Source organism: Saccostrea echinata, unplaced genomic scaffold (genome assembly GCF_033153115.1).
Source record: "Saccostrea echinata isolate AGI-Se365-2 ecotype Australia unplaced genomic scaffold, CSIRO_AGI_Sech_v1 ptg000002l, whole genome shotgun sequence".
Taxonomy (NCBI): Eukaryota; Metazoa; Mollusca; class Bivalvia; order Ostreida; family Ostreidae; genus Saccostrea; species Saccostrea echinata.
This window is the reverse complement of record NW_026889751.1, coordinates 25,448,276-25,474,574: the sequence shown is the minus strand read 5'-3', so window position 1 is coordinate 25,474,574 and position 26,299 is coordinate 25,448,276. Positions and strand designations below refer to the sequence as shown.

At 32.8% G+C, this 26,299-nt stretch overlaps 2 protein-coding genes across 6 annotated transcripts in view; one reads left to right on the top strand and one right to left on the bottom strand.

Annotated features, from left to right (window-relative positions):
• LOC133175569 (multiple C2 and transmembrane domain-containing protein 1-like) overlaps positions 1-19,015 on the top strand; it is a 47,672-nt gene extending 28,657 nt beyond the window's left edge. For all 3 annotated transcript variants that reach the window (XM_061310695.1, XM_061310702.1, XM_061310688.1), the window contains 16 exons: positions 1,030-1,135; positions 4,443-4,646; positions 5,134-5,261; positions 5,771-5,957; positions 6,718-6,772; positions 7,168-7,309; positions 8,252-8,354; positions 8,914-9,015; positions 9,252-9,326; positions 9,698-9,817; positions 10,211-10,339; positions 11,088-11,135; positions 14,717-14,823; positions 15,353-15,462; positions 16,079-16,176; positions 16,565-19,015. In XM_061310695.1, coding sequence (XP_061166679.1) covers positions 1,030-1,135; positions 4,443-4,646; positions 5,134-5,261; positions 5,771-5,957; positions 6,718-6,772; positions 7,168-7,309; positions 8,252-8,354; positions 8,914-9,015; positions 9,252-9,326; positions 9,698-9,817; positions 10,211-10,339; positions 11,088-11,135; positions 14,717-14,823; positions 15,353-15,462; positions 16,079-16,176; positions 16,565-16,624 — 1,774 coding nt within the window. In that variant the 3' untranslated portion in view covers positions 16,625-19,015. The remainder of the gene's footprint in view (positions 1-1,029; positions 1,136-4,442; positions 4,647-5,133; positions 5,262-5,770; positions 5,958-6,717; positions 6,773-7,167; positions 7,310-8,251; positions 8,355-8,913; positions 9,016-9,251; positions 9,327-9,697; positions 9,818-10,210; positions 10,340-11,087; positions 11,136-14,716; positions 14,824-15,352; positions 15,463-16,078; positions 16,177-16,564) is intronic.
• A 1,338-nt stretch (positions 19,016-20,353) lies between these two features.
• Positions 20,354-26,299, bottom strand: part of LOC133175534 (large ribosomal subunit protein eL36-like) — a 415,093-nt gene continuing 409,147 nt past the window's right edge. For 2 of the 3 annotated variants that reach the window (XM_061310662.1, XM_061310670.1), the window contains exons 2-4: positions 22,302-22,403; positions 21,258-21,392; positions 20,354-20,458 (exon numbers count right to left, since the gene is read on the bottom strand). In XM_061310662.1, the coding sequence (XP_061166646.1) occupies positions 20,369-20,458; positions 21,258-21,392; positions 22,302-22,400 (324 nt within the window). In that variant the 5' untranslated portion in view covers positions 22,401-22,403 and the 3' untranslated portion in view covers positions 20,354-20,368. Of the gene's footprint in view, positions 20,459-21,257; positions 21,393-22,301; positions 22,404-26,148; positions 26,155-26,299 lie in introns of those variants that run through there. The other variant, XM_061310654.1, reaches the window with a different exon arrangement.

The window sequence follows — 26,299 nt, the reverse complement described above, 5'->3', positions numbered from 1 at the left end:
TTAATGATAAACATCATATTCCAGGAATTATTTAATGTCTGTATAAGCAAAGTATTTTGCATGTTATAGCTGTCTGGGGAGTGAGTTAGACTGCCTAATGAAAAAGGGTGTCAGGATTTTTGACAGCATATTGGACGGTTAAACACAAGAAAAGGTTGATAAACACAGGGCAACTGAATAATAAACTGGTAACTCTTCTCAAAACTGAAATGTTTTATATGAGATGAAGGGGAATGTTTTGTGAATGTTCAATGTCAGAAATGAATTGCAAGCATTATCGATGGTTCCGGAAATAAGTTTTAAGGGAAATACCTCCAGGAATACTAGAAAGAATTACGATGATGAATATTTTATCTGAGAGCTTGAGATGCTGGTGAGATAAAAACAATGCTAAACAAAATCGGAACCAACCACAAGTTGTGGAGGAGACTACCAACAAAAATTCTTGTCCTTCAAACTTTGAGTAATATTTGAGTTTGTATGAAAATTTAGATGGTGAATTCTATTCTTTATGGCCAAGTGAATGGTGATTCCAATAATTCCATAATTAAAAAAATTGAATCTCACAGCTAGGAAAAAAGTAATTGTCAATCTTGATTGATTTTATTAAACAATAAGAACTCTATAGCTTTAAATAATCAAAACAATAGAGGGGCAGATCGTACTGTTCTCTTGGTATAATTTGGTCATCTTTTAGAACTTTTCAGTGAGTTTTGCAATAAAAATGTTTTTGATAACAGATTATGACTGAAATTAACAGTCTCTGGGTAACCATGGTAACAATAAGACCATTTACACGACTTATCTAAGTTTGACAGATATATATTGATATCAGTCTATCCATAAATAGATTTTCAAAAAATAATCAAATGTTCATTTAAAACATGTAACATATTGTACTTGCACCAGCCTATTTTTTCCTTAAAAAAAGGAGGGAAAAGTCAATATATAAACAGCTAATTGATAGACTCTCCAGGTGTTCTGCCTTTTTCCTTAGTTTAGAAGCTTTTACATTAAATTGTTTTACAGTCCTACAGAATTAAAGCTAGAGCTGAAAGAAAAGAAAGATGTTGAATATATGGGCTATATACTTCTGCAGTGTACACTAATACCAAAGTCCAGTGAAGAGAAAGAGGTAGGTAAAAAAAAAAAAGGTATAAGAATGGAGAGGATTTACTGTAAAATAACTTATTTTTGTGGGGTCAAAATTTAATGGTTTGAGGAGAAATTATTTGATTGTGGGGATTTGATTTGATGGTTGAAGAAGTAATGGTACCGTAAAACATGCTTACAGCAAAAGTGGAGGGACAAACAATTTTTATTTGTTATATTAATATAATTCTTTATATCTAATAAGTTCATATTACATTTTAAAACCACAGGAAGTGAAAAACACTTTGCTGTTAAGCATAATTTATTACATGTTCGCTGTAACCATGTTTTACTGTAGACAAAAATTATACTATTGTTAGCAATTTTAACATTTCTTGGAGGGCAATAATTCGTGAAGCCCTTGGAACAATGAAAACAAAATAAAACCCCAACAAAAAAAATAGTGATTTCACAGTATTCTGCAATGAAAAAAAATCTCATGAGGTCCAGTTTGGGGTCAACTTTCATTGATTTCCGTGGAAAGTACCAGGTCCAGTGTGTACATTAAGCAATTGATTGGATGCCTTCATTCATTTTTCTTCTGGTAAAAGAAAGATGGCCATAATTGAGTTCAATGCTCCTAAATAGATCTATGTGTCTGAGACATACAAAGGGCACTGGTTGGCAGTGATTTAGTTCATAAATGGAGGAGTCTGCCTTATTGTTCATTAATTAACAAATACTTAAGCATTGAATCATTATTTTTTGAAAGATCACTCCTAACTCAGGCTGAGCAACAGTGCGTGCAAAGAAATTTAGTAATGCCTGTCAGGGTGTTAGGAAAATTTAGATAGATTGAATTTAAGGTAGTATTTTATTGTAACTGAAAAGGAGAAAATGCAATGGGACAGACCAGATTTGAACCTGGCAACCTTTAAAACTAGGTGCTCTACCAGCAGAGCCATCTAGTCAGGTGCAATCAAACCTGTCTGAGTACCACATTATCATTCACAAGAACTTAAAAATTTTGTTGTTTTCAAGAATATTTACAAAAATAGTACCATTTTATACAGTTAAAAAATAACTTTTCTCAGAATTTTTTTTTTTAGGGAAATGGTTGATTTATGAAACTTGAAGTTTCCTCTTTCATGGTGACCTTGTGCTTGGTTGAAATGTTTTTCATGTCATTAAAAAGGAAAAAAAAAATGTTGAAATTTTCCAGAAATCTAGATCAATAAACATTAAGCTACAAACAGACAATAAATGTGATTTCAATGCCAAGGGAATAGTTTGAGAGTTGTCAGGAATTTGACCTGCCTAACACTTATTAAAACATTCAGTTGCTTTTTATTGTCACTTCCTGAAATGCCATTGCAGTTAGGACAGAGATCTTGTCACATTTCAGTGTTTCTTAATTAAAATTTGAGTTCTTGAATCAGGTCCCTTTGCATAAATTCACAAAAAATGAAATGAGAAAGAGAGATCACTTAATTCAAATGCATAGTGACAAGATAGTAGAACCTCTGGTTGATAAAACCTGATCAGATAGCTCTTTGGTCAGCTTGCATTTTTCATAAGAGATGTCTTAATGTTCCAAAGTACACTTTTTACATCCCCAACAAATGAATTCTGAGGGGACAGTATACATAGATATATAATAATCTCCAGGTATTCACCTCTCCTTTTGTCCTAGCTGGCCACAACTGTGTAATGGAGGAACACCAGAAGTTCGTGCTTTGCACACAGATTGATTGTGACCTTTGGATGTGTTATGACCCTGTATCAATGTTATTTTAGGCAAGATGAATGTCAAAGGGCTAAGAGTGTAAATTCTGAAGGTCAAGTTGAAGGTCAAAGGACTAAGAGTGTAAATTCTGAAGGTCAAGTTGAAGGTCAAAGGGCTAAGAGTGTAAATTCTGAAGGTCAAAACTTTTTGTGATGATGGCACATAACGAATTCATGTTTGAAACAAAGGTTCATTTTTCTGGAGGACTAGCTGACATGATTGCTACAACAAGGCCTCAACTTAGAAACTTAATCTTGTTAGGAATGCTATCATAAATAGAAGCTCAGTTTTATTCCTCGAGGGTATATTAGTCCCATTAGGACAGTTCCAAGTTTTCCCTGCAGGCCCAAACTTTACCAAACTCGAGAAACTTTAGAAAAGTGTACTTAGACAAATGGAATCCTAGAAATGACCTTGATGAATGATGTTAATTGTAAGGTCAAAATGGATTTTTTTTTTCATTATAATAATTTCTTATTCAGTCTGCTTTAAAAACGTTTAATTTCACAATTCTAATCTGTTCCTTCTCGCCTGCATTTGACCCTAATGTCTGGCAGAAAGTATACATGTATAAGTTAAAGATGAGTGTTCTGTTTATAAATGAAGTGACAGAAATGTGCTGTCTTTTGTATTTACAGCTTCTACTTAGTAATGAGATTTCAAATGATGTGAGTAAATGATGAAAATGTTCATTAAAGAGAGAAAATTTAATATTTAACAAAAGTGTAGTTTTAACACTAACAGACCCATACTCACTATATTTTTTATGTACCAGTAGTTAAAGATACACAGGTTGTCATGTTTTCCCCATTTTCTAAACACATTCTGTAGTCATGGCCGTTGGTAGTAAAATACTGACTATTAATCAATGAGTAAATGGTAATACTTTATTCTTCTGTTTCACTTATAATATGACAAATTAACGTGTAACTGTGCCTTTATTTAGTGAGTGCTGTCTGAGATTTATACATCTTTAGCATGAGACCAACAAATTTAAATCAAAAGATTCTTATATACATGTACTATTAAATATACAAGTAGCTATTTTAACTTCTTTCGGGGATCAAAAATTTGTTTGTCTCCAAATTTGAAAAGTAATATTGTCGATCTCATTGTATGTATGTGTATATATATATATATATATATATATATATATATATATATATATATATATATATATATATATATATATATATGTATGTCAATGTTTTTATTGTATTGATCAATATGTATGAGAGATGTAGCAAGAAATATTCAGACTTTCTTTAGAATTTTTGTAAACTGCATGATTCTTTTTAAGGATAAATTGAATCTAAAGTTTGAATATTTATGGGGAGTTTTGACATTTCGGGAAAAAATACATAAAAATGTAGCAAATTTTTTTTTTTTAAAATCAGTATGGTTTTGAAGAGTCAAGAGTATATTGAACATGTCTGCTGATGATATTATGTTTATTTTCTGTATTTTCCAGACAATCACTGTTTTCTCTTGACAGTTATATCATTTTTGTAATCTCGGTAAATAGTGATAATTAATTTTTTTACTTGACATTATGTTTTAACAGCAATTCCATCAGTTCAAAGGATCGACTTTACGAAAATCACCCGGCACTCTGGAATCTCAGGCCAGGAAACTCAAGATGCAGATCTGGAGCGGAATCGTGAATATTGTTTTAGTGGAGGGACACAATCTCATGGCTATGGATGACAACGGGTTGAGTGACCCCTACGTCAAGTTCAAGCTTGGTCAGGAGAAATACAAGAGTAAAGTACGTCCTTTTTTACATTGACATTTTTATCTTTCTTGGTAAGCAAATTAAATCAAATGACACTGTACTTTTAGGTTCATCATTTGCAATTGTCGTTAGAGAGTCAATTTAATTTTTTCTTTTTTTTAATGTTCTGTTGATGGAAAGTTTGGGTATGATGTCACCTCAGAGCTAAGCTCAAAATAGCCTGCTAAATTCTTCCCTATACATGTTAGTAACATACAGCGGCTTTTTCCATAAAAAAATTTGTGGGGAACAATTTATGTACGCTGTATTTCAAATCTGTCTCAGTAATCGAAACACTTCATTGGTCTGGACAATTTGCTCCTGAACACAAGTGTCCAAATCAGTGTGGCTCGACTGTACTAAATTTGCCGCAGAAAATTAAATCTTTTTTTTTTTTATTGGCAAGGAAATTATTTTTTTTTTTCAGATCAGTTTTGATTCTCATCAGAGTCAATTATATATGATTATCTTTTGTTTTTAGCACAAATTAAAAACCCTAAATCCTAGGTGGTTAGAACAGTTCAGTCTACGAATCTTTGATGACCAGAGTAAGACTTTGGACATCAGTGTGTACGATCATGACCTGCGATCTGATGATTTTATGGGCAGGTTTGTACATTACTCTGCTAACCATCTTTACTGTTTTAAAAAAAATCTTGACCATTATTTCATATTATTAAGTCTTTGACTTCATTAAGTTATTTACTGTAATAAATTTAGAAAAATTAATGGCGTAAACTTTGTAATCTAGCTGACAAAATATTTACTGATAATAAAGTAAAGTTTGATATGAAATAGGATTGGTCAGAATTGATACTGTTTATTTAAACCCTTTTCATTTTTAAGCATTGTTTTCCTACAGTAAATTCATCTGTAAAAAATGTCTTAAGTTCTATTCACTAAATAATATGCCTTTTGGAATTTGCATGACAGTTAAGTAGTCATGTATTTTTGTGTTTAATTTAAGTTTGTGATATAATGATTACTATTTTGTTGAGACAGAAAAAAATGGAAATGAAGACTGGATAATGGGTTCTTTGTAGTGACAATGATAGGCGTCCTTTTTCATGAGTCAGAATTCCATCTCATGATTAATTGGCATCTTCTCTTTTCTTCAGAGCAACAATTGATCTTTCTGAAATAGAGAAAGAAAGGACGCACACTATAGTTAAGGAACTTGAAGATGGAGCCGGCACGATCAAACTTCTATTGACCATCAGTGGGACTCAGGGTGCGGAAACTATCACCGATCTCATCAATTACACAACTAACACGAAAGAGAGGGATGATTTGTTCCGTAGTTATGTGAGTGCTGTAATAGCTGTAATAGTCCGGAACACATATCTAAATATTCCTCTGCTTGCATACTCTGCAATCATGCAAACCAGAAGCAAGACCCCTTACTATTGATTTATTTTTTTTATGTGTTGAAGAAAATAACATGATTCAGCAAAAGGAAATGTAGAATTTCATCTGAAATAAAAAGAAATGTTAGAGTGTTCAAGGAAATAACTGTCAGAGTTTTGAAAAAAACATTGGCACAAAGAGTACAATTGACCTGGATGTTAAATTTTTATATCAGATGTAATGGATTAAAGACAAAATTTGCCCATTTTTGAAATGTCAGTAACTACATTGTACTTAGATGATACAAATGTAGGTATATAATGATATTATGTAAATGCAGTTTAATTGGCAAGAATTGATAAATAGGAATTTCTTTTTGTTTTGATATGTTAAAAATCAAGTGTAAGTTCCCAAGAAAAATAAACTTATCAATTTATCAAGAGTTACTTATGTAAAGATAATAAGTATTGCTTGATTTGATATTGAATATCTCTCCCCCCCCCCACCCCCCACCCCACCCCCCTTTCCAAAAAAAAGGAAACAGAGCGTACTTGTTTTCCATTAGCAGACAAATCAGTTATTGTAAAATTTGGGGATTTTTTGTCCAAACCTTTTATTTGCAATTTGACTTCACTCTATGTGGTCAGAAAATCCAATTGGTGTTCGCATTTCATTGACATTTGTGTTGATTTACATGTATCACTGTTTGATATTTCAGGGAATCTTCAACTCCTTTAAAAACTTGAAGGACATTGGGTGGCTTCAAGTGAAAGGTAAATAAGAGAATACAATCCTGCCTCTCCTCTGTATTGGGTATTAGTGAAGCCATATATGGACCAGTTATTATTCATGGTATCTTTGATACATTCAATATTTGCAGACAGAAAACCTATCCATCATTATTGATATTTGCAACTAAGTGTTTTGGTTTTCATGAAAACATTTATAAACCAAATTCATTTTGGTTTGTATGAAAACATGTATCACTATAAAAAAAAAATTTGTAACCTAATTCATTTGTGAAGCTCATAGATGTATATCACTCCTATGTAAGTTGATAGAAAACCGGTTTACAGCATACCTTTTGAAAATATCTATGCATGAATATTGTGAAATGTTGAACAAATAGTTGTTGGATAATGTTTCAGAAAATGTTTTTTTTTTTTAGTGATCAAGGCTCAGGGTTTAATGGCAGCTGATATTGGCGGGAAAAGTGACCCATTCTGTGTGTTAGAGCTGGTCAATGCCCGTCTCCAGACTCAGACAGAATACAAGACACTCAACCCAGAGTGGAACAAGGTCTTCACATTGTAAGACACTTTAGTGATCAAAGATCTGAAATTTTCAAATGCCTTAAAGCTATGGTGATTAGAGGTCCTTATGATCAAAACTGATTTTTTTTGCAAAGTGCTTCATTGTTTATTTTTGATATTACAATGTATTTAGGGGTATTGATGAAATATACCTGTGATTTGTATGTAATGTTTTTCTGCAAATTATGCTCATATTCAATGATTGATACAAATTGTTTTTTTAGGGTAGAACACAATGTATTGATTCAGATTTAAGTCAGCTGGACATTTCAAAGTGAAATCAACTGTTTAGTCTTATACAGTAAAACTTATTGTCTCACACTTGATGAAAATTTAAATAGATAAAAACTTACAGATATCCGAGAATTTAGGACATCAAGTTTAAAATACATGAAGAAAAATGGCTGAGACTTTCCAACTCCAACATCCATAGTATTCAAGATATCAAAGTTTGAGATACCAAAGTTCAGCTGAATTTCTTTTTTCTTTTTCAGTAATGTGAAGGATATCCATTCTGTGTTAGAGGTTACGGTGTATGACGAAGACAGAGATAAGAAAGCTGAATTTCTTTTTTCTTTTTCAGTAATGTGAAGGATATCCATTCTGTGTTAGAGGTTACGGTGTATGGCGAAGACAGAGATAAGAAAGCTGAATTTCTTTTTTCTTTTTCAGTAATGTGAAGGATATCCATTCTGTGTTAGAGGTTACGGTGTATGACGAAGACAGAGATAAGAAAGCTGAATTTCTTTTTTCTTTTTCAGTAATGTGAAGGATATCCATTCTGTGTTAGAGGTTACGGTGTATGACGAAGACAGAGATAAGAAAGCTGAATTTCTTTTTTCTTTTTCAGTAATGTGAAGGATATCCATTCTGTGTTAGAGGTTACGGTGTATGACGAAGACAGAGATAAGAAAGCTGAATTTCTTTTTTCTTTTTCAGTAATGTGAAGGATATCCATTCTGTGTTAGAGGTTACGGTGTATGACGAAGACAGAGATAAGAAAGCTGAATTTCTCGGCAAAATCGCAGTTCCTATTCTTCAGGTAGAGAATGTTGTCATTTCCTTTTGGAAAGATGTGTGTTTTTTAAAAATAAAACGCTTGTCAACAACACTCATGACTAATTTCCTATCAAAGGCACAATGCCTATGACAATGCATAATTTTAATATTTAAAGGGGCATTAGCTGTGAAAGTGATGGCAACCATTTTTTCTCAAAATTAATCTCTCGATAGCATAAGCATATATATTAATGACCAATAAAACATTTATTCCATACAAAACAAGAGGAACCTAATAAAACTGTTAAATAACCACTTATGGTGTACAGAAATATATAGGAAACATTTGTTGGCTTGCACGCCACTAATTATTTAAACAACAAATTAAAATCCATATTTTATGTGCCTGCTTTGAGGGTAAAAAATGTTTTAAATCATTAAATACTGTTGCTATTGCTGAAATATGTAAGATGGAGAAATTTTTATAATTGAATTCAATTTTTGGTGACAGAAAGACAGTTAATGTCCCTTTTTAAAAAAAAAAAAGAATGTAGATGTAAGATACACATGGTTATTTATGCAGTGAATTTTTATTTGTACAGATGAAGAGAGGTATAAGACGATGGTATGCCTTGAAGGACAAAAAATTACTTGGGAGATCAAAAGGAGCTATTTTATTAGAGATGGATTTTATCTACAATCCGGTAATTTCTAGAATCTGTAGAGGCTTTGAGAGATAACATATATATTATTAATGTACGACCAATAGCATGTCAATTTTTCGTGCAATCCATAGGGAATGAATTATCTTTTGAGCTGTGTCAGTCCCTTGTAATCTAGTAATGACATTTGCATGATTTTATGCATTATCTTTGATTTACTTCCTTAGATATTGGATTTTCTTGTATAATCTTTGGAAATATTGATTTGTTGTTTAAAGGTGAAAGCTGCTATCCGAACAGTCAATCCTAGAGAAGAAAAATATATGCAACCTGACCCAAAGTTCAAAATTGCGGTATGTTAATCGAGAGCTTAGAAGTATCAGAATTTCTGTTCAGTATAATTTACTCCATTACATTGTCACAGATATTGAATGAACACAATTGATTTATGATTAAATTGGATGTGAAAAAAAAACATCCCAACGATATGATATATTTTTCTGGCAGTTGCAGATTGATATCGTTGCTCATTTTTTGTCACGAAAGGCAGTGTTTTAATCCACAGTCAGGCAAAATATTCCCTCCAGGGAATCAATATCTACGATATATAAAAATACTTAAATAAAATTGCCCCATACATCATCAAGTGTTGACATTTGTGGACCCTTGGGTCTTTAAATTAGAGCATCTGAAATTCAACCTGATTTTGTTTCCATATTTTCAGCTGATGAAGAGGAATATTAACAGAGTTTCGCAAATCATATCATCCATTATGGAGGTCGGTAAATTCTTGCAGAGCTGTTTCGAATGGGAATCCAAGGCTCGGAGCATTACTGCCTTTACAGTTAGTATTTATACAGAGTTCACAATAAACACACATGTAACTGAAGGCTCGGAGTATTACTGCCTTTACAGTTAGTATTTATACAGTGTTCACATTAAACATACATGTAACTGAAGGCTCGGAGTATTACTGCCTTTACAGTTAGAAATACAGATTTTGCCATTTATGATTTAAACTTGAAGTCCCTTTCAGTTATTTGAAATACACAGCATCTGGCGTAGATAAGATATACTGTACTTTTGCATTTATATTTGAATTTTTGCCTTTTTTTTGTAATATTTATTTGTATATATATATATATATATATATATATATATATATATATATATATGTATATATATATATATATATATATATATATATATGAATTTTTGATTGTTTATTTCCCCACAGGTATTCCTTATCATCACCTGGTTTTTTGAGCCTTACATGTTACCTGTGACATTACTCATACTCTTTCTAAAGAATTATCTCATCAAGTCAGCTAAAGAAGCCTTCTCTGTGGAAAACAAAGAGGAAGTCGTAAGTTATTAGTTATTGTTAATTTATTCAGTGCAGAAAGGAAGTTGATAGTTATTGATAATTAATTTGACAGTCAATGTGATATTTGTCTTGAAATCCATCCAGGGCAATTAATTTTTGTGACTAGGGAAACATTCTACATACTTAATGCAAAGTTGAATAAATGGTTCGAGGTGATTTAAATTCTTGAGGAAAAGAATGTTGTGAAACTCACAGATACATTATACAGTTGAACTTCCATATCTCAAACACTGATATATCTCACATACCATGGATATGTTGAAGTGATTTGGAAGTCCCAACTATATAAATTATACCCCCTTTCAAAGAAGGGAGGGCATATCGCTTTGCTGCTGTCTGTCTGTCTGTCTGTCGGTCCATCAATAGTTTCCATTCATTTTCTTCGCAGTGGTTGCACATACTGAAATGAAATTTGGTATACAGTTTTATCATAAGAATATCTAGGTCAAGTTCTGTTTTAGTACGATCGAGCAATTTTTGACAGAAAATTCCAATTATTTTGGGGGGGGGGGGGGGGGGGGGGGACATAAGTGTTTCACAAACATCTCTTGTTCCTTAAGTATTTTACCCTTGATATCTTGAATCCTCTGATATCTTGAAGTTTTTTCTTGGTCCAATCGAGTTCAAGATAACAAGGTTTGACTGCATTTCTCACATATGAGTGAAAGTTGGTTTAGAGTATTTTAGTATTGTTTTGTAAGTTTATTTATATACATTTTATTTACAGGTTAATGTAGATGAAGATGATGATGATGAGGAGGAGGAGGCTTCTAAGGTAATTACAAATTTACAAACTGTTTTTCTAAGAAATTGGAAATAATTTTCTATCAAATGCAATTGTTTTTTCAAATCAGATTTTTGTGTTTTAAATTGCAATGAAAATCATAATGTGGATTTTTGTACAAAAATGTCCTGATGAAGGTTAGCTTCAATAATACAGAATTGTGCAAAAGAATGTGAGAAAAAGCTAGATATAGTCTAATGCATTTAAAAACCAAAATATTGGAAATAATTCTGCATGAGTTAGCATGTTCGATTGATGTAGGTGTAATATTGCATGGATATTGTGATGGATGTTTAATTATAACCATATTTTATGCAAAGCAAAAAAAGGTATGATTTTAATATACTTAAATTTTTTTAACAATTTTTTTTTGGTAAAATAATCCTGTGCCTGTTTCTCTCACAAAATACTGTACTTATACAATTTTTTTTTTTTGCTCTTGAAATTTTTTTCTTCCAAATTTACTACCTGCACCCTGACTCTAGTCCTGTATCCCATCAGAACCCTTAACTTGCCACTGTAACATACCCCGATCTTTAACTATAATTCATAGAAATTTACTAACTGTTCTTCAGTAATAAAGAAAATTAAATGTGCTGTACCATAACAAGTTTTTAGAGTTATATTGGTTGGTATTCAACATCAGGATATTGTAAAATCCGATTTTTATAAAATCCATTTGGTTTTGAAACTTTTAGTCATATATATTTTGAATACCTTATATAAAGTGCATTTTATTTAGTGGCATTTAATCCCCTTTTCTTGCAATTAGTTTTGCATTTTTTTAAAACAAAAAGCACGAGGTATAAAGTTGGTAGTTTTGATTCTTATTTTCATGTCTTTTTTATTCTGCATTATCCTTTATAGACATGTGTTTCATAAACCATGATAGTAGCAATTATATGTATACTAATATACTGAAGTGAATAATTTATCGATTTAGAAACACCGGAAAACATTTAGAAATATTATTAGAGTGATAAAGGTAAAATTTGATTGATTTATCCCTAAATACACAGGACACCACTAACCATGTTGTTTCATCAATTTTGACGAACATTCCACAGTTTTGCATGATTATTTCGCCAGATATCATAGCTTTGTTTTGCATTTTTGACATACTGATGGTTCACAAATCTGCCATTGAAACAATGTATTAATCATACAGAATTTGTTGGTCTAAACCTTATTTTCAATTATTTGCAATCCTCAGTCAAAGTCGTTTGACTTTGCATTTGTTGAGCCCCCTTCTTTTTTCAGATAAGTCACGTCCAGGGCTGCTTTCAAGATCGTAGAGGCTATGTAGCTCTATGAAGAGCTATGATCTTGAAGGACATATAGGCAAGCTTAGCCACTATTCATGGTTAACAGGCATTGATTCAAAAATGCGTTAAATAGACCTAGATATCTAGCCTGGAAGAAAGGCTATCTGCTACTATCTTGAATACAGCTCTGATTTGATCTTGAAAAATGTATATTTTTTGCAATGCAACTGCAAAACTTAAAATATTAATGATGAACAAAATTGGTGACTGGTGACCTTTATATACATGCTAGATTCATAATATATGCTAAAGCTAGTCCTTTCATGACAAATGAAATATAGAAATATTTAAAAACCCACTGACCCCTGCAAAAAATAAATTTTTAAGTTAGAGAGGATGTCTCATTTTACTTTGATAGAGATGGAGAGGAATGTAGTAATGTCTGTATTTTCAGTGAGGAAAGGTTTGAATACTTTTTAGCTCACCTGAGGCATAAGCCTGAGGTAGTTCTCATTTTGACATCCCTTGTATGTCCCTCTCTAAGTATAAAAGGCTCTATTCCATAGACTAGAAAGATAAGCTTATAAGTAAATGTATAATTATACCCCCGCTCCGGAGGAGAGGGGGGCATACTGGTTTACCCTTGTGTGTCTGTGTGTCCGTGTGTCTGTCCATAACAATTTTTCGTCGCAGTTTTCTCAGCAACTACTCATCATAGATGATTGAAATTTTAGCACACTCTTTGTTTAGGCATGAGATATGGTGGGATTCATTTTTGTGCAAATCGAATGTCAACTTGCTGTTTATCCATGCGTCTGTCCATACCATACATTACAAATTTTGGTCGCAGTCTTCTCGGCAATTACTCATCGCAGATGCTTGAAATTTTAGCACACTCTTTGTTTAGGCATGCGATATGGTGGGATTCATTTTTGTGCAAATCGAATGTCAACTTGCTGTTTATCCATGTGTCTATCCGTACCATACATAACAAATTTTGGTCGCAGTTTTCTCAGCATCTACATATCACAGATGCTTGAGAGTTTAGCACACTTTTCGTTTAGGCATGTCATATGGCAGAATTTATTTTTTTACGAATCCGATGTCAACTTCCTGTTTATCCCTGTGTCTGTCCATAAATGAACTTGTGTATTTACATCAGAGCGGGGGTATTATTAGTGAGCATTGGCTCACAGACTTCTTGTTGTTACATGTGGTACTAACTACAAAAATAAAATGTGCTACTGCACTACAGATAAAGAGGAGTCTCTAACACAGAGCGTTAGGTCCCAAAAATATTTCTCCAAGGAAAAGGCTGCATGTACATAAAATAGAAAATCTGAGAGCTTAAGTGCATGTGTTCCCAAGAAAAAGCTTTGATATATCTTTGTAAGCAGAATGATTTATAACAAATGAATGTACGTAGAATATAGAATCTGTCTGCTAGTAAACTGTCATGATATGATTTATACTGTATAATAGGTAATTTCAGAAGTTGTCCAATGCAGAATTTTTTGGTTTAATCATAATCACAAAATAATTTCCCATGTTTGTTGTACGATTGCAGATCATATGGAATTGCAAAAGCAGAATTCTGAATCCTTTGTTTTATGCATCTAGTTGAAAAAAATATTAGAATTCACTTGTTATACAGTATATATGTAATTTACCTGTGCTTGATATATTCTTTGAAATTGCTTTATTTTTTTTTAAATATATTTTTAAAATTATTATTTGATTTTTTTTTTGTTTGTCCTGTGCATATCTCCCTTTTGCACTTGTTAGACTATTTTAAATACTGCAAACTTGATGTTAGATGCTACGTGTAGTAAAATTGCACTTGGATGAAGTTACTGTTTCACAAGCATGTTGTGTTAAACTTTATTGTGCAATACCATTTGTACATTGTTGCATTTTTTCCCAATCTTTTTATATAACATATGCACCCTAAAAACTAACTTGTTGAGAAGTATTAGGTCTTTCACACAAAATTTTATATAATCTTATGGTCTTCAGACCCGTCTTATGGTTTCTTTTTTTTCCCTATACTAGTACATTGTATTTGTTTTAACCCCCCAATAATGTTCATTTTCACTGCGTATGTACATGTATCAAAACTTGCTTTGACAAAAAATTACTTTATTTTGTTAATTTTGAGAGAAACTGTGAATTTGTGCTTTTTATGTATTGAAAAAATTAAAAAAAAAGGGGGGGGGGCAGTTTTAAAGGTGTCAAGTAAAAGTGGCTTCTAAAAAGAGATAACTTTTTTGTTTGGTCTTTTCACTGATTCTTGACTTTTTATTTTAGGATGAGAAAAAAAGTGTTCGAGAAAAGTTACAAGCAGCTCAAGAAGTTTGTTTACAAGTTCAACAGGGAATGGACATGGTGGCTTCTCTAGGGGAGAGGATAAAAAAGTAAGGCATCAATTGTTACAGCAGTTTGTTCTTCATTCCTTGATTATTCCTCACATTGCTCTGTTTAAAAGTTGACTGCGTGACATTTTCGAGAACCAAAATTAGTCTTTTTTCAGTATCATAAACCACTGCAGAGATTGTCATCTACAAATGAAAGATTTTTTTTTTTTTTTTGAAGTCTCTGTTTTGAAATTTTGACTTCGGTAATCCACATTTTGGAGACCATATGCATAAATAGATACATGTAGTAGAAACTATTTTGACTGTATAAGTGTTTGAAATTCATACACTGAAAACGAAGAAATTTTTAACCCTTTCATCTTTGATGCAAGTGGGAAAATTTAAAACAGAGTGAATTCGAAGAAAACAACATTATCTCTTTAACACAGCTGTGTCTGGGCAAATTAAAATAGGATGAAATTGTTTGCAAGTGTGAAAGGGTGAAAATAACACGGGGAAAAAATAACCCTGTATATAGTATCTTGCTATTTCAGTAGTGCAATAATTTTTTTGTTATTTAACTTTTCAGTACATTTAATTGGACGGTGCCTTGGTTATCCATTCTAGCTGTGATCGTGTTGTCTATTCTTGTCTTAGTTTTGTACTACATTCCAATCCGTGTTCTCATCTTATTATGGGGTAAGTACAGGGCCACCCTGATTATACTGTGGAACCACAATGTACTCATCTCATTATGGGGTAAGTACAGGGCCACCCTAATTATATTGTGGAACCACAATGTACTCATCTCATTATGGGGTAAGTACAGGGCCACCCTGATTATATTGTGGAACCACAATGTACTCATCTCATTAAGGGGTAAGTACAGGGCCACCCTAATTATATTGTGGAACCACAATGTACTCATCTCATTATGGGGTAAGTACAGGGCCACCCTAATTATATTGTGGAACCACAATGTACTCATCTCATTATGGGGTAAGTATTGGGGCATACTGATAACACTGTGGAACCACTCACCTCTGACCTGTGTGACCCAGGTTTGAACCTCAAAATGAATAAAGTTGTATGCAAGAGAATGGAGAATATTTTCACGAACATGTTTGATTATTGTTAGAACTCCAGCTTCTTTCCATGCTAATGAACCATTTTTGTCAAAATCTGTTGCATGCAGAGATATTGAGTCAAGTTGTTAACCAATTGTCCATTATATCAGACTAGGTTAAGATCTTTAGAAATTGTCATAATGCATTACTGCATCAGCCTCTCTTTGACGCCTACATCACTGTTTCAGGCATCAACAAATTTACGAAGAAGTTGAGGGCTCCTAATGCAATACCAAACAATGAACTGCTTGACTTTTTGTCCCGAGTGCCTTCAGATAGTGAAGTGGTAGGTCCTATCATCTTCTACACGACAGACTGTAAATCAAATATTTGCCACAACTTCTATTCACGATTTGTCAGTTTGAAATTCATCTGCGACTATTACCATTTATTTGTGTGACTAAGGATAAATTCTTCATAAGTACTTGTACACAATAAAGATGTGTTTTGCTATAGAAATGTTGGCAAGTAAAATAAGGACATTTCTGACAAGCGAATAAAAGTTCGTTTACAGTATAACTCCTTCTATGAAAAAATATCACACTAAAGTTTTCTTAGCTTGATAACTTTGGAGATGAATTTTATACTCCAAATTTATAGATACTGCAATTTAAAAAAAAGGATATATTTTTCAGTAATAATTTTATTAAACATGAATGATATTTGTTTTACAGACTCAGTATAGAGAGTTTGCACCTGATGTCCCAAACCTTGGAAAAAAGAAAAGAGCTTAAGCAGAAATTAGTATTATTTTTAAAGGTTGTGTAGATCTGGGAATGTGTCTCGGTGAAGTCAGATTTAGTACTGCTCTGATATTCAAGGAATGATCTGAAATATCAGCATTTGTAGCTGTTAATACTCCCACTGAAGGGATCAAACCATTTTACAACTTTCTTAAGTGACAATTTGTATTTTTTTCAGGGTAATGTAGTTTTTATTTATTTTTGGTTATAACTTATTATGGAGGAAAGATATGTTTTTAATGAGGTTTTCATTACCTATACCTGTATGTGCAAATGTGAATATTTTATATACTTTCAAAACTTTATCAAGTTATGGAATATGATGATAGAATGGGAATTTATGTGCAATGTGATGTAGTAAAAAGTAAATTTAAGAAACTAGTTAATTGCTGAAGAAAACATTATTAATAAAATAGGAGCAAGACTGTTTTTTGGTATAGACATCTCCTTTTAGTTGCAGAAGGTGCTACCTATGCTAGTTATTAGTTCAAAGAAAGATGTGTTCAAATGTGACAAAATAAATCAAAGTTTTAATTTTTATGGGTATCAAACTTGATTTTACAGACAGAGCATATTAAAGGGATCCTTTTTTAATGAAGAATTTCAAATTCTAGAATACATTAAATAAAGGCATGTCATGGATAGCATAATTTATTTCCTGTGCAGATTAAAAGAATCATATTGAGGAATAAATCAAAAAATATATTTGCATCAAATGTATTTTTAGAGAGAATTTGTAATTTCAAAAAAAAAAAAAGATCATGGTTGCATAAGAGTTTTGAAGACACATGATCTCAAAAGAGTTGTAAAGATCGTGATTGCTGAAGTCGAAGAGTTCTGAAGATCTATAACTTACTTTCAGTCTTCCATTAAGTATTAGATTTTTTTTTAATAGAGTAGATGAATCATCATTAAATTATTTTCATGTGCCTTGACTGATACACTGTGAACAATGTAGGGGTAAACAGACATTCCCCTATTAATGCTCTAGAAGACGTGTTCGTTTTACAATGCATTCAAGTGTTCTGCCATGCTTCAGTTCTTTTTATGCTCAAAAATGATGATAAGTACTATGTACATATTTGTTTTAATACTCATTTGTCTTTAGTTGTAAATTTATTGTGTTTTACTGTTTATACTGACCTAGATCAGTCTAATGGAAAAAAAAAATTGTTACACTAGAGTTTAAAAGTTTTTGCAATATCACAAGAAAGCCTGTTGACAAACAGCCATGTACATGTAACAAATGTATTTTCAATATTTCTATGTTTTCAATGGTTTCTCAGTATTTGAATATTGGTAAATTTAATTTTTGGGAAATGGTTATATATTTGAGAATGATTTTTTTTTTCTTTTTTTTTTTATACAAACTTTTATGTTTTCTTACTCCAGTTTCTGTATGGTTGATTCCACATCAAAATAAGTTAATCTTGGAAAAAAATTCAGAGGCAGATTATTTTCTTCAGCAAGATTTAAAGCATAAGAAATCTGCAGAACTATTGATCTGCACATTTTATAAAAACTAAAGACAATTACTATCTTTCAAAAAAATGTTCAAGGAAAAAAGGAGTAAACAAGTGACAAAGATTTGTTCATTTTAGGCCATACAGTCATTCTGTTGTTAATTAACTTCATAATGTGTTGTCAGATTTTGATACAGTAGATTACCGATTCAGATGGAAATTCTAAGCATTGAATAGTTCAAAGTGTAAATTTTTTTTTATCAATTTCTTGTTATTAACTATCAGTGATTTGGATCTTTTTTTTTTTTTTTCTGGAAGTTTTTTGAACATGTAAAAGGTACATAAATATAATGTTGAACAATGACAGTTTGTGTAAAATAGATTTTGCTGTTAAAAGTTATGAGTGTTTATATTCAACTGAGTATGGTTCTATCAATTATCTGTTGCAAGCGTACTATAATGTAAAAGAAAATATTCTACATGTACCATCATGAACATAACATTCCTATTGTTAAATCCGTCCTGTCCATCTTTTCGTATTTCTTCTCTACCTTCATATATAAGTCATTAAGGAGGATTGACCCTCTGCAAAAAGGAGATAACTCTGTAATTGAAAATCACTGTTTTTGCATTCAACAATTTCAGAGTTTGTCTCAAGTTGTATACTAAATTTGTTTGAATGTCATTGTTATCCTCCCTTTACCTTTAGAAAATTGTACCATAAAATTCCATTTTATTTAACAGAGGGTCTCTCTACCTTAATTTATTCAATTTTTTTTTCTTTAAGAAATAAGTTTTGATATATAGAAAACTTCCAATGTATCTGTCTCCCTGGTTTCAGTTTATTGTTATGTTGGGGTTGATCGTTGCAATTACCAATATTTGTTATTTATTTACAAATAAATATTTTAAAAATGTTCCAAGTCTTCTTTTTTGAAAGGTTAATAGACATTGGTGAGGTAAATTGCTACCATATGTGTGGGGGGTCATCATTTGGATCATTTCCATGATGTGTGAAGATTTTACAATCATAAGGAATCTTGGAAGTTACAGACATTTTATCCATAACAGTATATTTCTCCATGTCCAACACTAATTACAGGTATAACAAAAGGCCCATGGGTCACAATGCTCACTGGAGTCACTTGGCCCTGCTGTTCTGCATCAGATTCCCCCCCCCCCCCCCCCCCCCCCAATACATGCATATTCCTGTGTAAAATATCGATTGCCTTTGTGGGTCACCTTTACACAGAGGCCATAATTTGAAGGGAAAAAAAGAATCATCTACACTACCAGAGGATGCTTCCACATTCGATTCATCATGACTTTGCTGTTCTTGAGAAAATTAAAGACTTTTACATACATAATCTATATTGTGGCCCCACCCTTCCCCAGGGGACCATAATCTGAACAATTTACAATCTACACTACCTCTATAATCTGCCACACATTTCAGCTTTTCTGGCCCAATGGTTCTTGAGATTTTTTTTTTTTAGATTTTTCCTATATATTTCAATGTACATTGTAAAACTTTGAGCCAGCCTTGTAGCCCCATCCAACCCCGGGGACCATGATCTGAACAATTTAGAATCTACACTACCTCAAGAAGTTCCTCATCAGTTCTTACTACCTTATCATTGTGAGGTATTTGACCTTAACCCACCTTACTTTATATAACCATCCTCCACTTAAATGCCAAAATTGAATATATGAAGAATATATCACAGCATCCTCCACATAAATGCCAAAATTGAATATACGAAGAATGTATCGCAGATAAAATGAGAGTTTTGAAACATGAGCAGTGAGATCTCCAATTAGCCATTTATATCTTTCATGAGCATCAACATCATGCCAGGGATGTGATGACAAGTATTGCACGTAAAGCCTAGAAAAACAAAATGAAGTTTCTGATGCTGTGCCTACTATAATTATATTTCAACATTCCTCATGAACAATTTTCAAAGGAATGGTGTGTATAAGAGGGTTTTGGTTTTAAGTCTGCTGTAATTCTCTCCCCTTGCAACAGTTTACAGATAATGCAATACGGTGGTTAAATATTTCTGCACTTTTTCTGCAAAATGTAACCTGTATTATACAAATTTTTCTTCCATTACATAATATAAACAACACTGGATATAAAACCAATCCATCTGCATTATCATGTACATGTATACCAAAAGGGTAAATACTGCTTCATAATTTGATCAGCAATTCTATGTTGCTTTTTCATAAATGAATGACAAAAACAACAACAAAGAGAGGAGTTAATTTATTTCTGTTCTTTCTGTGCTTTTCTCATTTTCTGTAAGACGGCCTGCATTTCTTCTCTCTTCCTTTTGGCACGGATGTGTGATCCAAGCTGTAAATAAACAGAAAACAACTTTACTGCCATCAGACAGACACAGGGCTTAACTGTACAGACATCAGACAGACATCGGGCTTGACTGTACAGACATCAGACAGACACAGGGCTTAACTGTACAGACATCAGACAGGCACAGGGCTTGACTGTACAGACATCAGACAGACACAGGGCTTGACTGTACAGACATCAGACAAGGGCTTGACTGTACATACATCAGACAGGCACAGGGCTTGACTGAACAGACATCAGACAAGGCCTTGACTGTACAGATATCAGACAGGCACAGGGCTGAACTGTACAGACATCAGACAGGCACAGGGCTTGACTGTACAGATATCAGACAGGCACAGGGCTTGACTGTACAGACATCAGACAGACACAGGGCTTAACTGTACAGACATCAGACAGACACAGGGCTTGACTGTACAGACATCAGACAGGCACAGGGCTTGACTGTACAGACATCAGACAGGCACAGGGCTGGACTCCCCCTTTTTTGGTACTGGGTCCTGTACCCTTTCTATTGAGAATTTTTAATTGAAAAATAGCAGAATTTGGAAATACTCATGTATAATTGTGTTTTAAATTAAAATTAAGATAGGTGATATTGTAGGCTAACCTCTATGTACATCTCTATATACATGTAAGCTCAAAATTCAAGATTGTTGATAAAAAGCACTAAAAATTTTTATTTGCTTGTCAGTTTGGAATTTTTTAATCTTATGGAGATGGGCAAACAAGGCAGTGAAAATGCTGTTCTTACTACAAATTAATGATAATAATATAAATTTACCCTTCTCTTGGCAAATTTGAGTGCTCTTTTGTCCTTCTGAATTCTCAGCAATTCCTGCATGCGTCTCTCATAGGGAGCGAATCCTGTGATTTCCCTCACTAAGTCTCTGACAAATCTAGCATGCTTGGTTAATGCCTGAAAGAGAAAAATACAAAATACTTCTGAGGATCATGGAAAAAAGAATCAGCATGTAATACATCTTATAAAATTTTAAAAGCGAGCTCAATAGACTATTGTGTAAGAACAGAGAAAATTTGAATTCAATTCTGTATATCCATCAAGCAAACTTTTCTGTGAAACCATCCCAGAATTCCTTCAATACCTTCACTACCAAGATTTTATGCGATAATGGCAAATAAACAGTCCCCCCGTTATCATTTATTAAGATATAGTTCTTGCAGAGAACTTGCATAAAACAAAAAGTAATTGCATCTACTCTACAATGCCATTTGTCAGGTTGGGACCAATTGCCCAAATGGGATTTAATAGCCTGTTTGGGATATAATATCCCAAATGGGATATTAATTTACAGTGTAAAAAATGATTTTTTTTATTTTGGCCATAAATATAAATCCGCATCAAGATACTTATAATGGAGTAATTATCCCATTTGGGTGATAGGTCCCAACCTGTTTGTTACACAATTGCGAAAGGCCTATTTTAACTCAGTTAAGGAAATGCAACTTACACACGACAACATGTGAAGTTACAGTCTACTGTCTCATGCAGTTTGAATGTGAAAGTGTCAGCTACGTAAAGGATTTTTTTTATGGTATACACTATACAACTACACTTGTCCCAATGGTGGCACCGTAAAACATATTAAATGGTTAGAAATGATAATGTAATTTAGCCAATGTAGATTAAAACCTGTTCACAATACATTTGGCATGACCCAAGTTTCAATACATACTAGTTAACAATAAGTTATTACACAGAGATCTTCCTGTTAATTTTTACTTCTTTTAATGTTCATTAACCACACTGTGTATTTTATTTTTGTGTGTGTGTGAAATATAGGCCTAGCATGCAATGTTCCCTTACCCCTCTTCTTCTTGTGGGCCTTGTTTTTCTGCCAGCTTTCAAAGGAATGGTCTTGTGGCCCTTGTTAAGGCCAACAGCCATATTATATTTGATACCCATGGCTGTAAAAGAAAATTAATGTAACATATAATAATGCACACTACATGCTAAGGCCAAATAAAAAAATATGTGTGGTTCCGGTTACCCGACCTCCCTATTTTAAACCCCGACCCTAAACTTTTTTTGCAATTTTCATATTTTTCCGGAATTTTCCCTGATTTCCATCAATGTTTAAGATTTAGTTTCAGCAATGACGGCCTCCTTGCAAAACATAGTTTAATAGTGTTAAATCCAAAGCAAACTAGAATGTAGGTGTCCCCTACCAATATTGACTAGTATATTATCACACCACATCTAAATGCAATTTGCAAAGCAATGATAGGTATTATTTCTAAAGAAAAAATTAAGAAAATCATTTTGCTAAAAAAAAAAAAAAAAAAAAAAAAAAATCCCTACCTACCTACCCTAATTTTTTTGGAAGTGTAACCGGAACCACACATATTTTTTTGTTTGGCCTAAGTTAAGAGGTCCTACTAAACACAGAACCCTAGAGAACTCCAAGATTTATTTGGTGAATTCAAATTAATTTTATGCATAATTGAGTTGATTGTTACTTTAAAAATCGTATTCTATCTATATAGTCAATAATAAGGTTATTTTATGAATGTTTTCCGCTGAAAATAGTTGAAAAACATAAACAGAATAGATGGCGATATAATTTATTTCATCTCAATCACAATTGAATTTCAAAAATGTTTATTGAATTAATAATTTTATCACATAATTTTACAATTCTTTTTCACATTCTTTTTTATTTAATGTTATTTTTAAAGTTATGTATAAGTTTTAGCCATTCCCTTTTTAAAGTAAAACAATTTCTTAACACCGTCTTCCTTGGAAGGTACACAAAGTTGAAGTATTTTACAGTCTTAGGACTATGCACTTTCTCTCTTCTGGGATTGGTAGAAAATACATGATGGGAAAATTTTCTGTTATTTCATTGGTTGAAATGCTGTGCTGGGCGAGGGAGATAATTTTATGGTGATCTAATTTTCATACGACCTAATAATTTTTCAAGATTTTCAATCTTTAAAAAAATTGACAAAACGATTTAACAAAGGAAAATTCCAGTAAATGAAACCGACACTTTAATTTTTATAACAAATATTATGAAGTTTTTCAATATTTTCTTGATTAACAGGAAGATCTTTTTGTGCATACGAACACTGATATTTTTCATTCGTTTATATGGTAGGGCTTATGTATGTGAAAAGTTGTTGAAGAAGTAAAAAGCCAAAAATTACAGTACTCAAAAATAATACGGCCTGATAGGTGCACAGGGGCTTGCTCCCGGCGTGTAATAATTATTTATTAAAAAAATCGTATACGGTAATGCTAAAACAACACAAGGGAGGACGCCAATTTGGACCCCTTCCTCGCTTCAACCTCTGTTTTCGTTATATTTTCCCGTATTTTACTGACTCACCACCTCGGATCTGTCAAGTAATGATTCTTCTAGGACATAATGCTTAAATTTTCCCCTTGGAGCCTCTACAATACACATTTCAGACTAATAACAAGAGCACCGCTAAGCGGGGCATCCCCTCGCGCCAGGAACTTCACCGGTAATGGCAATGTCTACATACGAGAAAAAAATTCTCAAGAGGGACGTAAAACAAGATACAATCATCTAGGCCTAGTAATCAAGGGTACCCAGTATTACTATACTGTATATATAAAGTTTAAAGTAAGGTAAAGAAATTAAAATGTATTGTAACACTGATTAAATTTTAACAAAAGTCAAGGTGGATATCATCGGGGGGGGGGGGGGGGGGGGGGAGGTCATAACAGGGTGCGTCGATTTACCCAAATGGAACCCAAATGGACCCATATGGAAACACAAATGGACCCAAATGGAATATTAAATATAGATTATCGTATTCCCAAGTTGTTACTTATTTAAAATGATGAAAATAATAAACTTGCAAATGGAAAATATTAATTATTCATTTCTAATATTGTATTAGAGCAGGGACCTATATATTAGTATATAGGTCCCTGAAATAAGTAACAACTTGATAATACGATGATATATATTTAATATTCCATTTGGTTTCCATTTGGGTCCATTTGATTTCCATTTGGGTCCATTTGTGTTTCCATTTGGGTTCCATTTGGGTCCATTTGGGTAAATCGACGTGCCGGTCATAACAAGCATACGTGATTGGGCAGAAACATATCACGTATGCTGTAAATTTCATTGATTTACCTATACCTGAGTAGCATGCAATAGGCATCAAATCTGAAAATACGCACGGAAGTAATATTTTTTTTGTAGTGAAAAATGACAATATACCGGTGTTGAGATGTCAATGAAACTTGTGAAACTTTATATTTATATCTTTCAAGAATTATGTGTGCCTCAAGATTAAATTCCACAGGCCCCTATTATAAACACACACGTGTAGTGCATTGAAACCGCGACGTTCATCAAATTCTTTCAGTTACTCAGTGACAGAGATGACACTTTTAATTCACACAAACTTTTCTCAAGATACGCAATAATATGACAATACGCGAATACAAAGTAGAACTTACCGAAGCGGCTCTATCGAAACGACCTGAATTTTAACCTGTTAAATTTACCGGAAGTGAGTATTGTCAACTCGTACATAAAATTACAGGGTTTGAAGGTAGTAAAAACGCGATATTTTAAGAACTACATCACCGATTAACTTGAAAATGAATAGGGTTCGTCCTTTTACAATGCCACATAAGTGTGTGAAGACTGAGAAATGATAGTGCAAAGGTTCTCTTTAAATCTTGCCCACAAGCTGTAACGGACACACTAACACACACACATACGCACAGCAGCGATGCTATATCCCCTCCACAACTAGTTGCGCGAGGGGATAATAATCCAAACTCGCTCTTTAGGACAGTTGATAGGGACAGAAAATGAAAACACATTCGAAAATCTCGGGGTTTTTCTACTAGTTAACACAGCTACTAGTTATAAATTTGAAAAAACCGCGTTCTAATTCCGTATACGAATGTAAAACGCCAAGGATACTTTCATTTTCTGTCCCTATCAACTGTCCTAAAGAGCGAGTTTGGATTATTATTAGTCTGAAATGTGTATTGTAGAGGCTCCAAGGGGAAAATTTAAGCATTATGTCCTAGAAGAATCATTACTTGACAGATCCGAGGTGGTGAGTCAGTAAAATACGGGAAAATATAACGAAAACAGAGGTTGAAGCGAGGAAGGGGTTCAAAATGGCATCCTCCCTTGTGTTGTTTTAGTATTACCGTATACGATTTTTTTAATAAATAATTATTACCCGCCGGGAGCAAGCCCCTGTGATAGGTGTAAGTCAGTTTACAGTTTAAGGTTGTCGCTAAAGACAGCAAAGCTTTTTGAAAAAGCTATACTTGTTACTTATATCATGAAAGGTATGAAAAAAGTCTTCATAGATTAGTAATCTGTTAAAATTAAGCATAAAATGTGTCAAAGTATTTTTTTTTTCAAATTTCAATTCGTTTTTGTATGATATATTGGTCAATACATAAAAATTCGTTTACAGACCATAAATAATTCAAAATCATTAGAATTCTCTAAGGTTCTTAGAGCTCTCTAGGGTTCTCTGTTTAGAAGTAAAGTAACATGCATGGTGCACTCTTTTGGAGGCAATTCGAATTAACAAATTCGTTTATATAGCTCTATGCATTTCCTACAGAAAAAAAATAAGGATCTTAAGACAAATAATGCTTGGAAATATATTGTTAGAAGTGACTATTATCCAATGTTGAATGACTATGACTTCAGAGCAAATAAATGATTCCAAATTAATGCATTATCTCTGACGTTCAGAAGTAAACAAGTGACAATTATGTTCATTTTTACTACTTTTTTGAAAAAATAAAGAAAAGAAATTTTGTTCATATTGGACAGGTTGACT